This window comes from Vulpes lagopus, chromosome 21 (genome assembly GCF_018345385.1).
Source record: "Vulpes lagopus strain Blue_001 chromosome 21, ASM1834538v1, whole genome shotgun sequence".
NCBI classification, from domain to species: Eukaryota; Metazoa; Chordata; class Mammalia; order Carnivora; family Canidae; genus Vulpes; species Vulpes lagopus.
In genome coordinates, this window is record NC_054844.1 from 41,803,434 (window position 1) to 41,823,245 (window position 19,812).

The window sequence follows — 19,812 nt, forward strand, 5'->3', positions numbered from 1 at the left end:
AAACATACTCTCTAATACCACTGTAATCAAAACTTGGTATCAGTGGGGTGCCCGGGTGGAAAAAACAACCCCAAAACTTGGTATTAGCAAAGGGGCAGACAGTAACTTTAGCAAACAGGGTAGAGCCCAAAAATAGCTTTTTGCATTAGTATACTTCTAAGGGACGGTTTATTTAATAAATGTTAACTGACAGCTCCACATGTGAAAGAAAATTAAATTGGACTCATTATTTTATATCACATACAAAAGTAATTCCAGATAAAGATTTCATTGTGAAAAATTAAGCTATAGAATCTTTAAAATTAAAAGAAGAATATACAGTGCAGGGAATTTTAATTTAAGCCAAGAAAAAGACATTTATGGTATAAGATATAAAAATTTAAAAATCTGAGAAGTCAAATGGTAGAGTAGAAAATAATATAAAAACAGATAAAGATGGGCAGCTCCGGTGGCTCAGCGGTTTAGCACCACCTTCGGCCCGGGGCGTGATCCTAGATCATGTTGAGCTTCTGCATGAAGCCTGCTTCTCCCTCTGCCTGTGTGTCTGTCTGTCTCCCTCTCTCTGAATGAATGAGTAAATAAATAAATAAATCTTAAAAAAAAAGAACAGATAAAGAGGGGCACTTGGGCAGTTGATTAACTGTCCGACTCTTGGGTTTCAGCTCAGGTCCTAAATCTCAAGGTGGTGAGACCAAGCCCAATTTTGGGCTCCAAGCTCAGCTTGGAGTCTGCTTAGGACTCTTTCTCCTTCTGCTCCTTCCCACCATGTGCATGTGTTCTCTGTGTCTCTCTCTCAGATAATCTTTTTTTTTTAAGATTTTATTTATTCATGAGAGACAGAGAGAGAGAGGCAGAAACACAGGCAGAGGGAGAAGCAGGCTCCATGCAGAGAGCCTGACGGTGGGACTTGATCCCGGGTCTCCAGGATCAGGCTCTGGGCTGAAGGCAGCACTAAACCCCTGAGCCACCTGGGCTGCCCCCCCCCCTTTTTTTTTAATAAAGGATTAATATGTATAATGCACAGAGAGAGTCCTTAGGTTGTTGTGATTTCCTTTTTTTTTTTTTTTTTAAAGATCTTATTTATTTATTCATGAGAGACACACAGAGGCAGAGACATAGGCATGGGGAGAAGCAGGCTCCCTGTAGGAGCTTGATGTGGGACTCAATCCCAGGATCACACCCTGAGCCGAAGGCAGACGCTCAACCGCTGAGCCACCCAGGCTTTCCTGGTTGTAATTTCTCATTGTAAAACAGAAAAAGATATGAATAGAAAAAGGGTATGAATAGGCAGTTTACATAAGAGATCCAAATGACCAATATTTGAAAAGATGTTGAGTCTCACTAGTAGTTGGAGAAATGAATATGAATTAGCAGTGAAATATTCACATGGGAAAGATCTGTACCAACATAGAAATATCATTAAAATTGTGTGTAAAAAAACAAGTTGCAGGTAATACTTACATTAAGTACATAGTATAAAAAATACTCAATACTTTTCTACTCTATTTATGTAATACATGCATGGGACTTCATAGAATAATTGTCAAGAGGACATGTACAAAACTGAGTATCAAGCACTGTTTGTAATTAAAACCTATATAAGGGATCCCTGGGTGGCGCAGTGGTTTGGCGCCTGCCTTTGGCCCAGGGCGCGATCCTGGAGACCCGGGATCGAATCCCACGTCAGGCTCCCGGTGCATGGAGCCTGCTTCTCCCTCTGCCTGTGTCTCTGCCTCTCTCTCTTTCTCTCTGTATGACTATCATAAATAAATAAAAAAAATTTAAAAAAAAAAAAAACCTATATAAAAAGTAAAGGAAGATAACCAGAGGACCCATAAATTTTGCTTCTTGATATTTGTCCAGGAAAAATGGGACATCTGTTGACAAAAAGACAGGTATAAGCATAGCAGCTAAAACTAGAAACAGCCCCTAAGAATAGATCGATAAACTGTGGTGATAGTCACAGTGGAATACACCCAGCAGCAGTAAGGGAAAAAACCACTGCACAAACATCAGTGAAACTCAAAAATATAATGAGTGAAAGGAGACCAAACACAAGAGTACATACTGTATGACTCTGTTACAAGAGGTTGTGGAATAGGTGATAAAAATCAGAACAGTAATTGTTGGGGGAAAGGACTGACCAGGACTGGGCATGCGGGATCTTTCTGGGACAACAAAGATGTTCTGTCTTGATAAATGTGTAGGTTATGCAAGTATATGCATTTGCCAAAACAGATTGAATTCTACGCTTAAGATCAATGTATTTCGCTCAATGGCGATATGGATGACCAGGGAGGATTAATGTGGTGCACTTACCATTTAAAGAATGTGAACTTTTTTTCTAACACTGGTTTTTAATGCTTATATTTAGAGAAGCTGCTCGAGAATGTCGCAGAAAGAAGAAAGAATATGTAAAATGCCTGGAAAATCGAGTTGCAGTCTTGGAAAATCAAAACAAAACTCTAATAGAAGAGTTAAAAACTTTGAAGGATCTTTATTCCCACAAAAGTGTTTGATTAAGAAAGAAATATTTTTGCAGACTTGCCTAAAATTAGATGGATTTCTTTTTTTCTAGTGGAGTTTTATAAATTAAAAGGTCAAAAATGAAGCTTTTTATTTAGGCTTTTGCAACTCAAATATCTTATGCAAGAGATCTGGTGACAGAAGATAAAGTAGAAAATGACCTCAAGGAAGTTAACTGGCACAACTGGAAATGCTGTACAAATTAAACCTACGCAAGAAGCAGGAAATGAATTTGCACCAATTTGAATTTTCTAAATAACAAGAATCCAAAAATGGCAGATAAGATGAAATTTGGTAAATTGATTTTTAAAATAAATCAGTTTACCCTGTAGGTTTGCATTTCTTACTGTTTCCTAAAATTTACCTTTTTCAGTTGTGTATGTGTGTGTGTGTGCGCGTGTACGGTTTTTTCTGCCGATAAATTCTAAATTACAAATATAAAAGAAAAGCTAATACCATAACTAAATATATAAATTATGTGTTCTGATTATGTATACTTGTTCTATTGTCAAATCTTTTAAATGGTTTTTTTTAAGTTTGTTTTTTGGACTTGAGAGGGGTTTTGAGACATGGATTCACTATTTTTAGGCTTTGTCCTAAAAGGCATATAAGGTACATGAATGGAGTGTGGTGATTTTGTAACATTTTTTTATCAGAATGGAAAGAGAACTTCTGTTTAAAAGTTTGATACTTTTAAATAGCTTGTTTTTTGGTTACTCTGGGAATGGAGATTTTCTACGAATATATAATAAATTGTTTTTTGATTCTATATTCTGTATGCAGTTCAATATACATTACTTATTCTGTTGTGCTTTAATAGAATGGAATGTTTACAGGCTCTTGAGATGATATTAGAGTATTTTTTAAAAACCTTCTGAAGATGCATACCAAAGTTTTCCAAGAGGATTTTATAATCAATTTAATGTAAGGTTTATCAGATTCTAAAATAGTATGGTTATTAAGGCAATTTTATGTTAGAGTCTATTTTGTAATGTAGTGAATGGTACATTTCTAAGAAAAGTGACTGCCAATATATTTTTATAGCTAATCTTTATAAATTCTAAAGTTGAGTTTTTAATGATTATTTTAAATGTTTATATAGTTTGTTTAGTACAAAAAAAATATTTTGCATCTCAAAGTATCATTTTTATATTATGAGAAGTAAAGTTTCCAGATTGGCTAATATTTGAATTGCAAGTTTTGTATACAGTTTATCCAAAGCTCAAGAATGCCCATCAGTACACCAGTGTTTAACCTCTGTATTCCAGTTTGTATACACTTTGAAATTGTACTGCAAAATTATTGTGCGCTTCTTACACAATATGTATCATATTGTTGTCTGTGAAATTAAAGGATATTTGATAAAATTAAGTTTGCTGAATGTAAAATATATCACTTGATATGTGGACAAGCTTCCTGATAGCCATTCTGTTCATTTTTTTAAAAAGATATTTATTTATTCATGAGAGAGGGAGTGGGGCACAGGCAGAGGGAGAAGCAGGCTCCCTGCAGACAGGACTCGATCCCGGATTCCAGGATCACACCCTGAGCCAAATGCAAACACAACCGCTGAGCCACACAGGTGTCCCTCAATTTATATGCTGATGGAAATAATTATTGCCTATGGACAAATCTTGAGTATATAAATTATATTCCCTTACTTTTATTGTATAGAGCATGAATGGCATGTATTAGAGCTTTGAAAATCTTGCTACAGTTGACCCTTGAACAATGCAGGGGTTAGGGACACTGACCCCCTATGCAGTAAAAAATCCATGCATAACTTTTGACTCCTCCAAAAACTAATACAAACCTACTATTGACCAGAAGCCTTACCAATAGCAGTCAATCAATACTATTTTGTATGTTCCATATATTATATACTGGATTCTTAAAATAAAACTAGAGAACATTAAAATCACAAGGAAGAGAAAATTCACTTCTAATACTGTACTGTATCGAAAAAAATCCATGCATATGTGGACCTGCACAGTTTAAACCTGTGTTGCTTAAGGGTCAACTGTGTATTTGTTCATTCAATTATTATATTGCAGCTATTGGTTAAATGTGTTTTTCTCCAGTGAAAATATATGGATGTAGGAATGATATAAGTATTTATGGCTTATAATTATATAGTTAAATAAGACAGTTCAGATTCTCAAATGATGCTGTAAAAATGATATAAAGTGAGTGAAATTTGAGTAAGGGCTTGGTTTAAAGGAAGAGTCACAACAGGTTACAGTGAAACAGAATAATGTCAAAGTGTGAAAATCTAATTACAGTTATATTTGTTACACAAAGTAGGTTTCTTTTAAAATAGTACTTGTTTTTACTATAAAACAAAGCAAAGAAATGCTGACATCAAAGTTGTAGATTTCAAAAGCCTGTGCTAAGGAGAGTTTGGCAAGAATCTTTTCAAGGACAATTATTTGGAGGAGGTTTGGGCCATTTTAACCTTTTCTTTTTTTATAAGAGACAGATTCTGGTAACTCTGTCCCCTCAGTATAAATTTCGTAGAAAACATTGGGCATTAGGGATCAAGTCTTTATGATTTCATGGTTGGGATCCTTTCCCTCAAAATTGACAGGATATATATATAGTAGTTTACTGCCTTAGATAAGTACATACAGTTTTTAACTGATAACATATGTAAATGTGTATAAATTTTTAAATTGTTTACAAATCCAGGGTTTCCTATATATATAACATACACAGTCATATCATTTCCTTAATATCTACTATTTACTGAGGGCAGCAAGGACAGTAAATCCACCAGAAACTGTACTGAAGTAATAGCATTCATTCATACTATTAAAGGTCTTTTTTTTTTTTTTTTTAAAGATTTATTTATTTATGATAGACATAGAGAGAGAGAGAGAGGCAGAGACACAGGCAGAGGAACAAGCAGGCTCCATGCACCGGGAGCCCGACGTGGGATTCGATCCCGGGTCTCCAGGATCGCGCCCTGGGCCAAAGGCAGGCGCCAAACCGCTGCGCCACCCAGGGATCCCTATTAAAGGTCTTTTATATGTCAAGCCTTAGAAGGAAGAGTGTACAAGATAGTGTTACACCTCTTGTGGAATTTAGATATCGTCATCTTGTGATCTTATTACTTGCCTAAGGTGATATGAGCATTAATAACTAGGGATCTAGGACTTAAGTCTACCAATCGTGGTAGTCCTAAAGCACCTCACTGGCTCAGTAGGTAGAGCATGTGACTCGATCTTGGGTTTGTTTTTTTTTTAAGCCCCACGTTGGGTGTAGAGCTTAGAATAAATACATAAAAGGACACTAATCCCATTTTAAAAAATAAAATAATAGTCCCTCTCTATTAAACTCTAGAGAGAGATTCTCTTTTGTGCTTTTCCACATACCCACAGTCTGAAGCAGCGCTTACCTGGTTCATAGGGATGCTCCAAATGAATCAATGTCTGGGGTTCAAATTCACTGAGGCAAGGAAAGTTTGAAACTTTGCCCAAATCACACAGTAAATAACAAAATTAGGGTTCAGACCTAGATGTGATCAACTCCAAAAGTTTGTGATCTTGACCACCAGAATGTACCTTCTTATCTGTGTTGAAGTGTCTAAAAAGCCTTGTTCTGTTGTTATCTTTACCTATTAGCAAAGATTTTTAAGGTTCTATTTATTTTTTTTTAATTTTTTATTTATTTATGATAGTCACACACACAGAGAGAGGTAGGCAGAGACATAGGCAGAGGGAGAAGCAGGCTCCATGCACCGGGAGCCCGGCGTGGGATTCGATCCCGGATCTCCAGGATCGCGCCCTGGGCCAAAGGCAGGCGCTAAACCGCTGCACCACCCAGGGATCCCTTAAGGTTCTATTTAAATGTGCCCACTAGATGGCAACCTTTATTTTTAAATCACAGTTTTACAAACTTTTAAAAAACAATATATAAAAAAACTACACAAGTTGACCATATCAAATCCTTGTACACCCACCATTCAGAATAATAAATGTTGGGCAGCCCCGGTGGCTCAGAAGTTTAGCGCCACCTTCAGCCAGGAACGTGATCCTGGAGACCCGGGATCGAGTCCCACATCGGGCTCCCTGCATGGTGCCTGCTTCTCCCTCTGCCTATGTCTCTGGCTCTTTCTCTCTCTGTGTGTCTCTCATCAATCAATGAGTGAAATCTTAAAAAGAAAAAAACAAGTTTAAAAAAAAAACAATAATAAATGTTAATATTGTTATCTTTACTTCAGATAATTTTCTGATCCCTAGTCCAATTTCCCTTCCTAAAGGAAACCAGTATCGTGAGTTTAGTGTGGATCCAGTCCATTTTTTGAAAGTAATCTCTATACCCATTATGGGGCTGGAACTCACAACCCTAAGATCAAGAGTCACACGCTCTACTGACAGGTGCCCCCAAGTCCATGTTTTTATATTTACTACATAAATTTATAAATAACACAGATTAGATGATGTCTTTTTTAGAAGTTCATAAATGGTATCTTAATATGTCCCATTCTCTAAATGAAAGACCAAGAAGACCAAAGAAAACTTAGGACTTTATGTATGGTAACAATACTTTGTTTGGGGGGCAGCCCTGGTGGCGCAGCGGTTTAGCGCCGCCTGCAGCCCAGGGCATGATCCTGGAGTCCTGGGATCGAGTCCCATGTCAGGCTCTCTGCATGGAGCCTGATTCTCCCTCTGCCTGTGTCTCTGCCTCCCTCTCCCTCTCCCTCTCCCTCTCTCTCTCTTTGCATCTCTATGAAAAAATAAATAAAAAATCTTTTAAAATTAAAAAAAAAATACTTTGTTTTGGCAAAAAAATGCATTTTATATTCTGTTGACAATAATTAGATACTTAATAGTACATCTGGAAAAAAAATGCTTCCTCCCCCCTCCACAATTTTTTTAAATTCCAGAAATATTCTGCAAATAACACTTAGATTAAGTTTATAAAATACTAAACAAAAATGGACTTAGACTTTCTAACTGCATTTCAAAAAGGAGAAAGAGGGATCCCTGGGTGGTGCAGCGGTTTAGCGCCTGCCTTTGGCCCAGGGCGCTATCCTGGAGACCCGGGATCGAATCCCACGTCAGGCTCCCGGTGCATGGAGCCTGCTTCTCCCTCTGCCTATGTCTCTGCCTCTCTCTCTCACTGTGTGCCTATCATAAATAAATAAAAATTAAAAAAATAAAAAAAAAACAAAAAGGAGAAAGACATTACTTATTTGCCTATCATAAGTAATTGAATGCAATTTCTATGAATTAACTGTACAAAACATTGTACTTGGATACCAAATAAACATAAAACATGATCTTTCCACAAGCTCAAACTACTTGAGGAAAAGAGGAAAGAGTCCTCTGTTGAAAAAGTCTATCATTGTACATAGTAAAACATCTAGAATTCTATGCCTAATACAAACACTCATTAGTCCAAAAGAAAACAGAGAAAAGAAACAGGCAGGACAAATTGCCCAAAGTAAAAGAGAAATCTGTATGTATCAGTCATGATAAAGGTAAAAGCACTGGGCATTTCAGTTAAATACTAAAGATTGTCATGTTGAATTAGAAAACAATGTCCAGCTATATGTAATTTACAAAAGGCATATCTAAAACACAAGAATACAGAGGGTTGAACGGAAAAACATGGAAAAAGTTACACCAGCCAAATACTAGCCAAAGGAAAGCACTGGTATAGCTATATTTCAATTGAACAAAATAAACTTTAAAGAAAAAATTTTACTTGGGGGACAAGACAGTCACTCTAAAATGAAAGATACAATTCATCTGGGAGATGAAACATCTAAACTTGAATGCATGTAATAAGGATCAGGATGTGAAGAAAAATGCAGAAATGTAATGAGAAAGAAAAATATATGATCAGGTTTTTAACATACCTCTCTCACAACTAATGCAAAAAGCAGGAAAACAGTAAAGACATTGAACAAGTAAAAACCTTGACCTAATATACTGAATTTCACCAGCTGTAAACCACCATTGGTTGTAAGGCATACTATTATCTTAAGTACAAGTAAGAAGGACCCTGAGATCAAGACCTGAGCTGAAATTAAGAACTGGATGCTTAACTGACTGAGCCACCCAGGCGCCCCGAAGTACCAGTAAGAGAAAACCCACTGCCAGTGCGAGTACGACGGGGCACTGATGGCCAGATGCACACTGATTTCAGAGATGTTTAAGTGTTAAAAATGTGCATCTTTTCATTGGTGAAATTGGATGTAGAATACAAAGAAGCAGTTCTTTTCTAACAAAAGTGTTTATATATTGGGCAATAAAATAAGTCCTTTTTTCAAAAGAATTGGTTTCGTATAACAATGTTCCATTGATCTATATGTGTCCTTTCACCAAAACCACAGTTTTGATTACTGTAACTTTATGGTAAGTCTTGAAATCAGGTATAGTAAGTCTTGTTTTTTCCCCCATTAAAATTGTTTTGGCTATCCTAGCTCTTTTGCCTTTTTTTTTTTTTTTTTTAAGATTTTATTTATGAGAGACAACAGAGAGGGAGGCAGAGACACACAGGCAGAAAAGCAGGCTCCCTTCGAGGAGCCCGATGTGGGGCCTCGATCCCGGATCACGAGACCAGGCCCTGAGCCAAAGACAGAAGCTCAACTGCTGAGCCATCCAGGTGCCTCTGCCTTTCTATATAAATACTAGAATCAACTTGCCAGTATCTATTTTTTTATTTTTATTTTTATTTTTTTTCTTTTGCCAGTATCTATTTTAAAAAAAATCCTGGGGATCCCTGGGTGGCTCAGTGGTTTAGTGCCTGCCTTCGGCCCAGGGCATGATCCTGGAGACCTGGGATCAAGTCCCACATCCGGCTCCCTGCATGGAGCCTGCTTCTCCCTCTGCCTGTGTCTCTGCCTCTCTCTCTGTCTCTGTCTCTGTCTCTGATGAATAAATAAATAAAATCTTAAAAATAAATAAATAAAGGGATCCCTGGGTGGCGCAGCGGTTTGGCACCTGCCTTTGGCCCAGGGCGCGATCCTGGAGACCCGGGATCGAATCCCACGTCGGGCTCCCGGTGCATGGAGCCCGCTTCTCCCTCTGCCTGTGTCTCTGCCTCTCTCTCTGCGTGTGACTATCATAAATAAATAAATAAATAAATAAATAAATAAATAAATTTATATTAAATAAATAAATAATATTAAATATTAATAATAATTTATATTAAATAAATAAATAAATTTATATTAAATAAATAAATTATATTAAATATAAATTTAAAAAATCCTAGTGGATTTTTTTTTTTTTTTTTTAATTTTTATGATAGTCACAGAGAGAGAGAGAGAGAGAGAGGCAGAGACACAGGCAGAGGGAGAAGCAGGCTCCATGCACCGGGAGCCCGATGTGGGACTCGATCCCGGGTCTCCAGGATCGCGCCCTGGGCCAAAGGCAGGCGCCAAACCGCTGCGCCACCCAGGGATCCCCAATCCTGGTGGATTTTGATTGGATTGTATTAAACCTATATAGAGATCAATTAGGGAGAATTGACATTTTACCAATACTGAGGCTTCCAATCCATAAACACAAGATATCTCCTTTGTTTAGATCTTTTTAAATTTTCTTCCTCAGAATTTTTTTTTAAAAGATTTTATTTATTTATTCATGAGAGACAGAGAGAGAGAGGCAGAGACACAGGCAGAGGGAGAAGCAGGCTCCATGCAGGGAGCCCGACGTGGGACTTGACCCCAGGACTCCAGGATCACGCTCTGAGCTGAAGGCAGATGCTCAACCACTGAGCCACCCAGGCATCCCAGGGGAGTGTCCTTCTGTTCCTAGTTCATGAGATTTTTATTTATCAAGGACAGAGGTTGAATTTTACCAGATGCTTTTTCTACACCCATTGACATCATCATGGAGCTTTTATTACTTTGTTTCTATGACAGATTTTATTAATTGATTTCTTCATATTGAACCAGTCTTGCATTCTCAGGAGAACTACTATTTGGTCATGATAATCTGTTTTATTAATTCTGGAGTTTGGTCTGCTAATGTTTTATTAAAGATTTTTGTGTCTCTGTTCATGAGGGATATTGGTCTGCAGCATTATGTTCTTGTAATGTCTTTGGTTTTGGGTATCAGGGTAATGCTGGATTTATTTAAAGAGTTGCTATTAAAGAATTATAATTTAAAAAAATAAAAAAAGAATTATAATTAAGTGTGATAATAGTGTTGCAGTTATGTTCTAAAATACCTTATTTTTTGAACTAAATAATAAAATGTTTATAGATAAAATTATTCAAAATAATTTTGGTGGTGGGGGAAGGTAGCTAGGGATATAAATGTAGCAAGATTGGCCATAAAATGATAATTGTCATGGAGTTTATTATTCTGCCTTTGTATATACATTTATTTTTAGATTTTATTTATTTATTCATGAGAGACGGAGAGAGAAAGAGGCACAGACGCAGACAGAGGGAGAAGCAGGCTCCATGCAGGGAGCCCGACATGGGACTCAATCCCAGGTCTCCAGGATCACTCTCCAGGCTGAAGGTGGCGTCAAACCACTGAGCCACCCGGGGCTGCCCTATACATGATTTTTCCATACAAAAAGTTTAAATAAATGGTGCTGGAAGTACTTGTTATTCACATAGGAAAAATGGAAATTAGATTCCTACTGCACACCATACACAAAAATTAGTTCTGGCTGAATGGAAGATTTAAATAGGAGAAACAAAAAGTATAAAACGTTTAGAAGATAAGGTAAGGAGTATCTTTGAGACCTCAACTTAGAGAAGGATTTCTTAGATCAGAAAAGGTACATCCTAAACAAATCACCAAAAAATGTACAAAACACAGGGAAACATTGTTAAATTCACTTAAAAGCAGGAGAGAAAAATTATAAAAATTAGAACAGAAATCTATGAAATTGAAAATAGAAAATCAATGGAAAAAAATCAATGAAACCAAAAACTGGTTCTTTGAAAAGATCAATAAAATTGATAAGCCTCTAAACAGGTCAGGAAGAAAAGAAGACACAAATTAATATTAAAATGCAAAGAGGGGGGATGCCTGGGTGGTTCAGCAGCTGGGTGTCTGCCTTTGGCTCAGGATGTGATCCTGAAGGCCCCTGGATCGAGTGCCACATCGGGCTCCCTGCATGGAGTCTGCTTCTCCCTCTGCCTGTGCCTCTGCCTCTCTGTGTGTGTGCTTCTCATGAATAAATAAAACATTTATAAAAAATAAAAATAAAATGCAAAGAGCGGGGACACTTGGGTGGCTCAGTGGTTGAGCATCTGCCTTTGGCTCAGGGCATGATCCTGGGGGTCCTGGAATCAAGTCCTGCATCGGGCTCCTGCATGGAGCCTGCATCTCCCTCTCCCTCTGTCTCTGCCTCTCAGAGACACAGAATAAATAAATAAAATCATTCATGAGACACAGAATAAATAAATAAAATCTTGAAAATAAATAAAATGGGGCAGCCTGGGTGGTTCAGCGGTTTAGCGCCGCCTTCAGCCCAGGGCCTGATCCGGGAGACCTGGGATCGAGTCCCGCATTGGGCTCCCTGCATGGAGCCTGCTTCTCCCTCTGCCTGTGTCTCTGCCTCTCTCTGTGCCTCCCATAAATAAATAAATAAAATCTTTTAAAAAATGGGAAGAGAGGACATCATTACTGATCCCATAGACATTAAAATAAAGGAATATTCTGAAAAACTTGATGCCAACAAATTTGATAAACTAGATGAAATGGATCAATTCCTTAAAAGACACAATCTGACAAAAAAAATTCACACAAGAAGAAATAGACCATCTGAATAGACCTATATTTATTAAAGAAATGTAAATCAATAATGAATAACCTTTCAAAATAGAAAGCACTAGACCCAAATGGGTTCACTGGTGAATTCTCCCAAACACTTAAGGAATTACATTTATACCAATTCTCCACCATCTCTTTCAGAAGGTATAAACAGAAGAAATATCTCCTAAATCATTTTATGAGGCTAGCATTACCCTAAAACCAAAACCAGAAAAAGATAATATAAGAAAACTACAGGGCAGCCTGTTTAGCGCCACCTTCAGTCCAAGGAGTGATCCTGGAGACCTGGGATCAAGTCCCAGGTCCGGTTCCCTGCACGGAGCCTGCTGCTCCCTCTGCCCGGGTCTCTGCCTCTCTCTCTCTGTCTCTCATGAATAAATAAATAAAATCTTTAAAAATAAATACAAAAATTAGAATATTGGTTATTTCTAGGGAAAGAGAAAAGGAGAGAATCAGGGAGGGGTACAAAGGGGATTTTAAAAGTAACAATAAAAAAATAAATAAATAAAATATTTTAAAAAACAATAAAAAATTATAAATAAAATAATAAAAAAATAAAAGTAACAATATTCTTTTTCTTAAGTGGGCATCCTTGTATTGTTATTCTTTAAACTGTACATACACCGTACTATAAATATTCTTTTATATGGACTAAATATTCAATACAACAAAAATAGGTAGTGGGTAGTGGATCCCTAAATTTTGTATTTAGTATTCCATGGATTCTCTTTATAAACTGGGTGTGCAATGTGGTTGTCACTAGCCGCAGGTAACAATTTAAGTTAAAATTAAAATTAATATTCAGTTCCTCAGTCATGTTAGCCATATTTTAAGTGCTTCATAGCCACACGTCTAGTGGTCACTATACTGGTTACAGAATATTTGCATCATTGCAGAGTTCCAGTGGACAGCTCTGCTCTACACAATATATTGTTTAGTTTTGCATGTTTTTGACTTTAACATAAGTTGAATCTACAGTGAGTTTTCTTCTGCAGCTAGTTTTGTTTCATACAGTATTGTTCTTGACTTTTATTCATGTGGTTATAGCTGTAATTCATTCATTTTACCTTATATGTACTGTGACTATGACACAACGCATCTACCTACTTTGGAATCTATTATTGAGGGACATCTGAACTGTTTCCAGATTTTTACTATTACAGCTAATTCTGTTGTGCATCATGAGCATGAGTTTCTCTGGAAAGTATACCAGGTTGAAATTGCTGAGTCATAGAGAATACACATCATCACCTTCTCTAAATAAAGTCAAATTCTTTTTTTTTCTTTTTTTTAAATTTTTAAAAATGTATTCATGAGAGACACAGAGAGAGAGAGAGAGGCAGAGACAGGCAGAGGGAGAAGCAGGCTCCATGCATGGAGCCGACGGGATTCGATCCCGGGTCTCCAGGACCACACCCTGGGCTGAAGGTGGCGCTTAACTGCTGAGCCACCCAGGCTGCCCATAAAGTCAAATTCTTTTCCAAAATGTTATAACAATATACTCTCCAGTTAGCAACATATAAATGTACCCATTGTTCAGATTGTCACCAACTGTAATTTTTTACAAATCTTATGAGAATTGAGAGTTCATGGTTTCAGTCTGCATCTTCCTGATTTTGAGTGAGTTTGAAAATGAAATCAAATGAATTCGGAAATAAGCTCATGGTTTCTGTGGGGCAAGAATCTTGAATTTGGCTCAGTGGCGTGCCTCTGGCTTAAGGTCTCTTGTGAGGTCACAACTATAGTGTTAGCCAGAACTGTGGTCTCATCTGCAGGTTTGACCAGGGCGGGGGAGATCTGCTTCCCATCCCATTCACGTGGTGTGCTATGATTGGGTTCTTCTTGGCCGTAAGACAGGACTCAGTCCCTCTCTGGCTACTGCTAGAGGCCGCTCCTTAGAGCAACTCACAGCCAGGTAGCCAGCTTCCCTCTAAGGGAGAGAGGGGGAGAGAACGTCAAGAACAAGTCACAATCTTTTTATAAACTAATCTTGGAAGTGACAGCCCATCAGCCCATCACCTCTGCCACTTTCTATTTGCTAGAAACATGTCACTAAATCTAGCTGGCACTGATGGCAGTGGGGAGCAGGGGATTAAATGAGGGCGTAAATACCAGGAGAGGGCTAAATGGAGGTAATTTTGGAGGCTGCCTACCACCCCAGGGGATATTTTTCTGCTGATGGGAGTAATCCCACAAAGAAAGGAAGTGACAATACAGGGAAGAAGAGTGGAAGATCTGCAAAATGCAGAGGACATCCAGGCGCAGGACCTCTCCAGTTACTGGTTCACATTAGCCCTTTCGTGACTTGGCTACATTCTTTGATCAGAATATGTAAAAGAAATTTGTTAAATCTCTTGTTATCTGTCGCAGCAAGACCAGTCATTTGACCTACTTTCACAGCCATACCCAATCTGATCATCTCCCACGTCCCAAAAACACACCCCAACTGTGTTTCGAGGATCACCTTCCACTAAAATATCTGAGGAACAGGAAGTCTGTTTCGTGTCTGCCTGTGGGTCAGTCCAAGCTGCAACTTGTTTCACTCCAATATCGCCAGCCTCCCACCCACTGATTTCAGCACAGCCCTGTTCCCTTTCCCTCGCGTTACCACCTGCAAGCCCCAACTAATAGCCTCCTTTGATTTAATGCTGCCAACCAGGACGACCTCGGAAAGATGATATGAGCAAGGCAGCTGGCCTGTCCTGGCTGTACCTTAATTCCCCGTCACATGACCACCCCCCAGACTACCACAGCCCACACTGCTCCCTTGTTACTGAGGGGGGAGGGGAGCAGGTAACAGAAGCAACCTTCAGCACAGCTCAAGATTGCAATGACAAAAGAACTTAAAACCAAACATCAGACATCACTGTTCTTAAAAAACCTGGGTCAACCCCAGTGAAACCCTCATAGATCTTTTTTGGCTCAGGTCTGGCCTTCTGCCATGGGGCTGGGCTGCCTGCTTCTTTCCTCCTTCTTCCCCAGTTTCCTTTGCACACTGAAAAGTCTCTCTCCAATTATACTGAGCAGTCAACACCTTACCCGTAAATGGGAAGCAGGTTCCCAGCTTACTACTGCATATCTAAAAACCATATTAAATGACTCTGCTAAAGGGAAGAAGGGCCACACATGTGGACTCTGGACTCAAAACAGAATCAAATCAAATACAAAACCAGAAAGAAGCCTGTAACTTATTCTCTTACATATCCTGATCAAAAATGGCTTCTCTTGGGACCGCTGGGTGGCTCAGCGGTTAAGCGTCTGCCTTTGGCTCAGGGCATGATCCCTGGTCTGGAATCGAGTCCTGTGTTGGGCTCCTTGCAGGAAGCCTGTTTCTCCTTCTGCCTGTGTCTATGCCTTTCTCCCTGTGTCTCATGAATAAAATCTAAAAATAATAATAATAAGGCTTCTCTCTTTTTCTATATAGAAAAACAGTAAAAAGAATAATAAAATTACACACACACACACGCTACATTTTTATGACTGTGAGGGTTAATTTTATGTATCAACTTGACCTAAGTATGCCCAGATAGCTGGTAAAATATTTCTGGCTTTGCCTCTGAGAATGTTTCTGGAAGAGATTAGCATTAAATCAGTAGCCTGAGGTAAAGAAGATCTGCCCTCACCAGTGTACACAGGTGTCATTCAATACAGTCCGCTGAAGGCCCAAATAGAACAAAAAGGTGGAGGAAGGGTAAATCCTCCCTTTCACCTTGACTTGGGGCCTCCATCTCTCCCACTCTCCTACATCAGAGCTCCTGGTTCTCAGCCCTTTGCTTTGGGACTGTCTGATACCACTGGTTTTCCTAGTTCTCCAGCTTACAGACGACATATCTTGGGACTTCTCAGCCTCCTTAACTGCATGAGCCAATTTCCATAATAAATATCTTGTAAGATAGATTTCTACATATTCTATTGGTTCTGTTTCTCAGGAGAAACATGCATGGATAAATATCCACGCTTTTGTTTATGCTGTCCCTTTACCCTAGCAGGTCTTCACTACATCTCCTTCCTCTTCTTGATTTTCCCCCACAATCTAGGCCCAGCTCACGACCCCCTCCTTAGGGGGTCCCCCCCCTTCCCAGACTGCCACAGCCCACACTAATCCCTTCTGTCTGAATTTGTATTGGGTGTCATGGTCTATTTCTTTGTTCCCCAGGTGGTTTTTCTCTGCTAGCCAAGTTTTTTTTTTTTTTTTTTTTTTAAGATTTATTTATTTATTTATGATAGAGACAGAGAGAGGCAGAGACACAGGAGGAGGGAGAAGCAGGCTCCATGCCAGGAGCCCGAAGCAGGACTCGATCCCAGGACTCCAGGATCGCGCCCTGGGCCAAAGGCAGGCGCTAAACCACTGAGCCACCCAGGGATCCCCTCTGCTAGCCAAGTTATAATGTTCTCCGGATTAGAGGACCAGGTTTCTTTCTCTTCTTTCTTTTTTCTTTCTTCTCTTTCTTTTTCTTTCTTTCCTCTCTCCTTTCTTTCTTTTTCCTTTTCTTTTTCTTTCTTTTTTCTCTTTCTTTTCTTTTTTTTTTCTTTTTTTTTTTAGAGGCAATGGGGCAAAGGAAGAGAACCTTAGGCAGGCTCCACATCCAGCGCACAGCTGGATACAGGGCTCAATCTCATAACCCTGAGACCTGAGCAAAAAATGAGTTGGATGCTTAACAACGAGCCACCCAGGCTCGTCAAAAGCACCAGGTCCTCACACCCTTCACACCTATCCTGTGACGGGATATTTATTTCAGTATGGGTGCACAGTGTGAGGTTAATGCCTGCTTGTTGGGTGCACCAACCAACTGGAGCCACTTACCTGTGATCTCTCCCCACAGTGTTTCTGGAATGCCAAAGGGGCTCTGAGATGGACCAAGAATAATTCATCTCTCAGACTAGGAACTGAAGGGGGGTGGGGGAGAGAGAGACAGAGAGAGACAGAGGAGACAGTGTGTGCTGTTACCACCAGTCATTGTTTGCCTTTAACTTTCCAGGTCCTTCAATTTGATCTTATCAGCTCACCCTGAGGTCATCGGTCGAAGACAAAACCACTACAACACAATCAAGAACGAGACAGATTGGACCTGTACCGGAATCTGGGTTCCCCAGTGCCTATCTTTTTTTTTTTTTTCTTCTTAATTTTATTTATTTATTTTGCCTGTCTTATCTCAGACCCCAACCTCTGCACTTGCTTTGTCTTCTGCTTCCTTCTCCCCTCCCAGCCTGCCCGCGTGGGTTTGCACGCCCTTACTTCTGGAAGCCTTCCGGACCCTCCAAGCTGAGCTCGCGCTGCCCAGGGGCGCTGCACCCCACTCCCAGCACGACCGCCCCATGTGCGCCGAACGAGCCTATGGATCTGGCCAAGCAGCGAGCGCTCTGACGCCGGCGGGGCGCGGGGCTCCTCCCCACATCTGTCCCGGGGGCGGCCGCCCGCAGGCCACGCAGGTGCGGCCAGGTCGGCAGCGCCCGCAGCGGTCCCCACGCCCCGCTTGGCCCTCCTGCACGCACGCACGCGCACGCACGCACGCACGCACGCACCGCCTCCTAGGCCGTGCGTGCCGCCATCTTGCCCACCGGAAGTTCCAAGATGGGGCTGCGGCTCCTGAGCGCCGCGCTGCTCTTCGTGGGGAGCGCTCTCCCCTGCTCCGGACACGACTGGCTCTCCGAGCGGACGGGGCGGCGCTCCTGGCGGGAGCAGGCCGGTGCCTCGGGCTGGCGCAGGGCCCGGCAAGGGAGGTGGAAGGCGCTGCAGGCCCCGGAGGACGGAGCGGCGGCCGCAGAGGGCAGTATCGGTTCAGTCCCGCCTTTGCACAGCGCCCGTGTGTGTCCTTCCCCCGTGTGGTCGCGTTTGAGTCGAGGTCCCTCCTTTTCTGCTTTTCCCTCTGCCTCCAAAATGTACAGACCCAAGCGGCCCCGTTAATGACGGCAGGAACACCGTACGCTTGTGGAGCTCGGCGATGTATGCTCAGACCGTTCTGAGGCTCGTCATTCCCATTTTAAAGACTAGAAATTCAGCGGAATCGGGGCGCCTGAGGGGGCCGCTCAGTGGTTGACCGTCTGTCTTCCCCTCAGGGCGTGACCCCGGGGTCCCTGGATCGAGCCCCTCGTCGGGCGGGGAGCCTGCGTCTCCCTCTGCCCGTGCCTCTGCCTCTCTCTGTGTCTCTCGTGAATAAATAATTAAAATTTATTTTATTTATTTAAAATATATAAGTAAATAGGGATTTAAAATAAATAGGAACTTAAAGGATTATATATTAGTATGTTAAGATTAGGAATACATATCATTAGATGTTCAGTGCAAATAATATATGATTTTTGTTTTTAGGTTGCGGAATAGCGCCACTTGCAGATGCATTGAAAGGGTCCCGGATAATAGGGGGCACAGCAGCTCAAATTGGTGCATGGCCGTGGGTAGTTAGCCTGCAGATTCAGTCGGGAAGAATTCTTGCTCACATATGTGGGGGAAGCTTAGTGAAAAATAACTGGGTCCTCACAGCTGCCCACTGTACTAAGGACGCTAGGTATGTATCCAGAGCACAAGTCCTCTATTTTATTTTTCTCGGGGGATATTTTCTTTTTTTTTTCTTTTTTAATTTTTATTTATTTATGATAGTCACAGAGAGAGAGAGAGAGGCAGAGACACAGGCAGAGGGAGAAGCAGGCTCCATGCACCGGGAGCCCGATGTGGGATTCGATCCCGGGTCTCCAGGATCGCACCCTGGGCCAAAGGCAGGCGCCAAACCGCTGCGCCACCCAGGGATCCCATCGGGGGATATTTTCAAGCGGCAGAGGATCCTTTGACCTCAGCCGTGCTCAGTTACACTGTGTGTTTACCAGTAGCCGTAATGCTTTACACCAGCACACGGTTTTGTTGGAATGAGTCCTATAAATCAGAGGTCAACACACTTTCTAGAAATAGTAAAAATTTTAAGGACTCTCTCACAGCTATTCAGCTCTGTCACTATAGAACCAAAGTGGCCGGGCGGCCCCAGTGGCGCAGGGGTTTAGCGCCGCCTGCAGCCTGGGGCGTGATCCTGGAGACCCTGGATCGAGTCCCACGTCGGGCTCCCTGCATGGAGCCTGCTTCTCCCTCTGCCTGTGTCTCTGCCTCTCTCTCTGTGAATAAATAAATAAAATATTAAAAATAAATAAATAAATAAAAAAGAACCAAAGTGGCCATAGATAATATAATTGAATAAGTATGCCGTGATCCCATAAAACTTTATTTATGAACACTGAAATTGGAACAAAATACTTTGTTGTTGTTGTTCCCTACCCCCCCCCCCCCAACCATCTACAAGTATAAAAAACAGTCTTTTTGCTTGTGGGCTATGCAAAAAATAGGAGATAAGTCAGATTTGGTCTCTGGTTGCAATTTGTCAGACTGCTTTAAATAATTGTTGTTGTTTAAATAATTGCAGTTGTCTTTTAGCTTTTAAAACTTATATTGTAACTCTGTGTTTGCCTTTCTCACTATTGGATCATGAGTTTTTTGAGGGTTTTTAAAAGATTTTTATTTACTTATTTATTTGAAAGAAAGCAGGGTACC

General features: G+C 40.5%; 2 protein-coding genes across 15 annotated transcripts in view; both read left to right on the forward strand.

The window, feature by feature from the left end:
* The window catches only part of ATF1 (activating transcription factor 1), an 83,002-nt gene extending 79,070 nt beyond the window's left edge, over positions 1-3,932 (forward strand). For all 12 annotated transcript variants that reach the window (XM_041736182.1, XM_041736186.1, XM_041736188.1 and 9 more), the window contains one exon: positions 2,375-3,932. In XM_041736182.1, the coding sequence (XP_041592116.1) occupies positions 2,375-2,519 (145 nt within the window). In that variant the 3' untranslated portion in view covers positions 2,520-3,932. The remainder of the gene's footprint in view (positions 1-2,374) is intronic.
* Positions 3,933-17,850: 13,918 nt separating this feature from the next.
* The window catches only part of TMPRSS12 (transmembrane serine protease 12), a 28,696-nt gene continuing 26,734 nt past the window's right edge, over positions 17,851-19,812 (forward strand). For all 3 annotated transcript variants that reach the window (XM_041736720.1, XM_041736721.1, XM_041736722.1), the window contains exons 1-2: positions 17,851-18,046; positions 18,589-18,784. In XM_041736720.1, coding sequence (XP_041592654.1) covers positions 17,851-18,046; positions 18,589-18,784 — 392 coding nt within the window. The remainder of the gene's footprint in view (positions 18,047-18,588; positions 18,785-19,812) is intronic.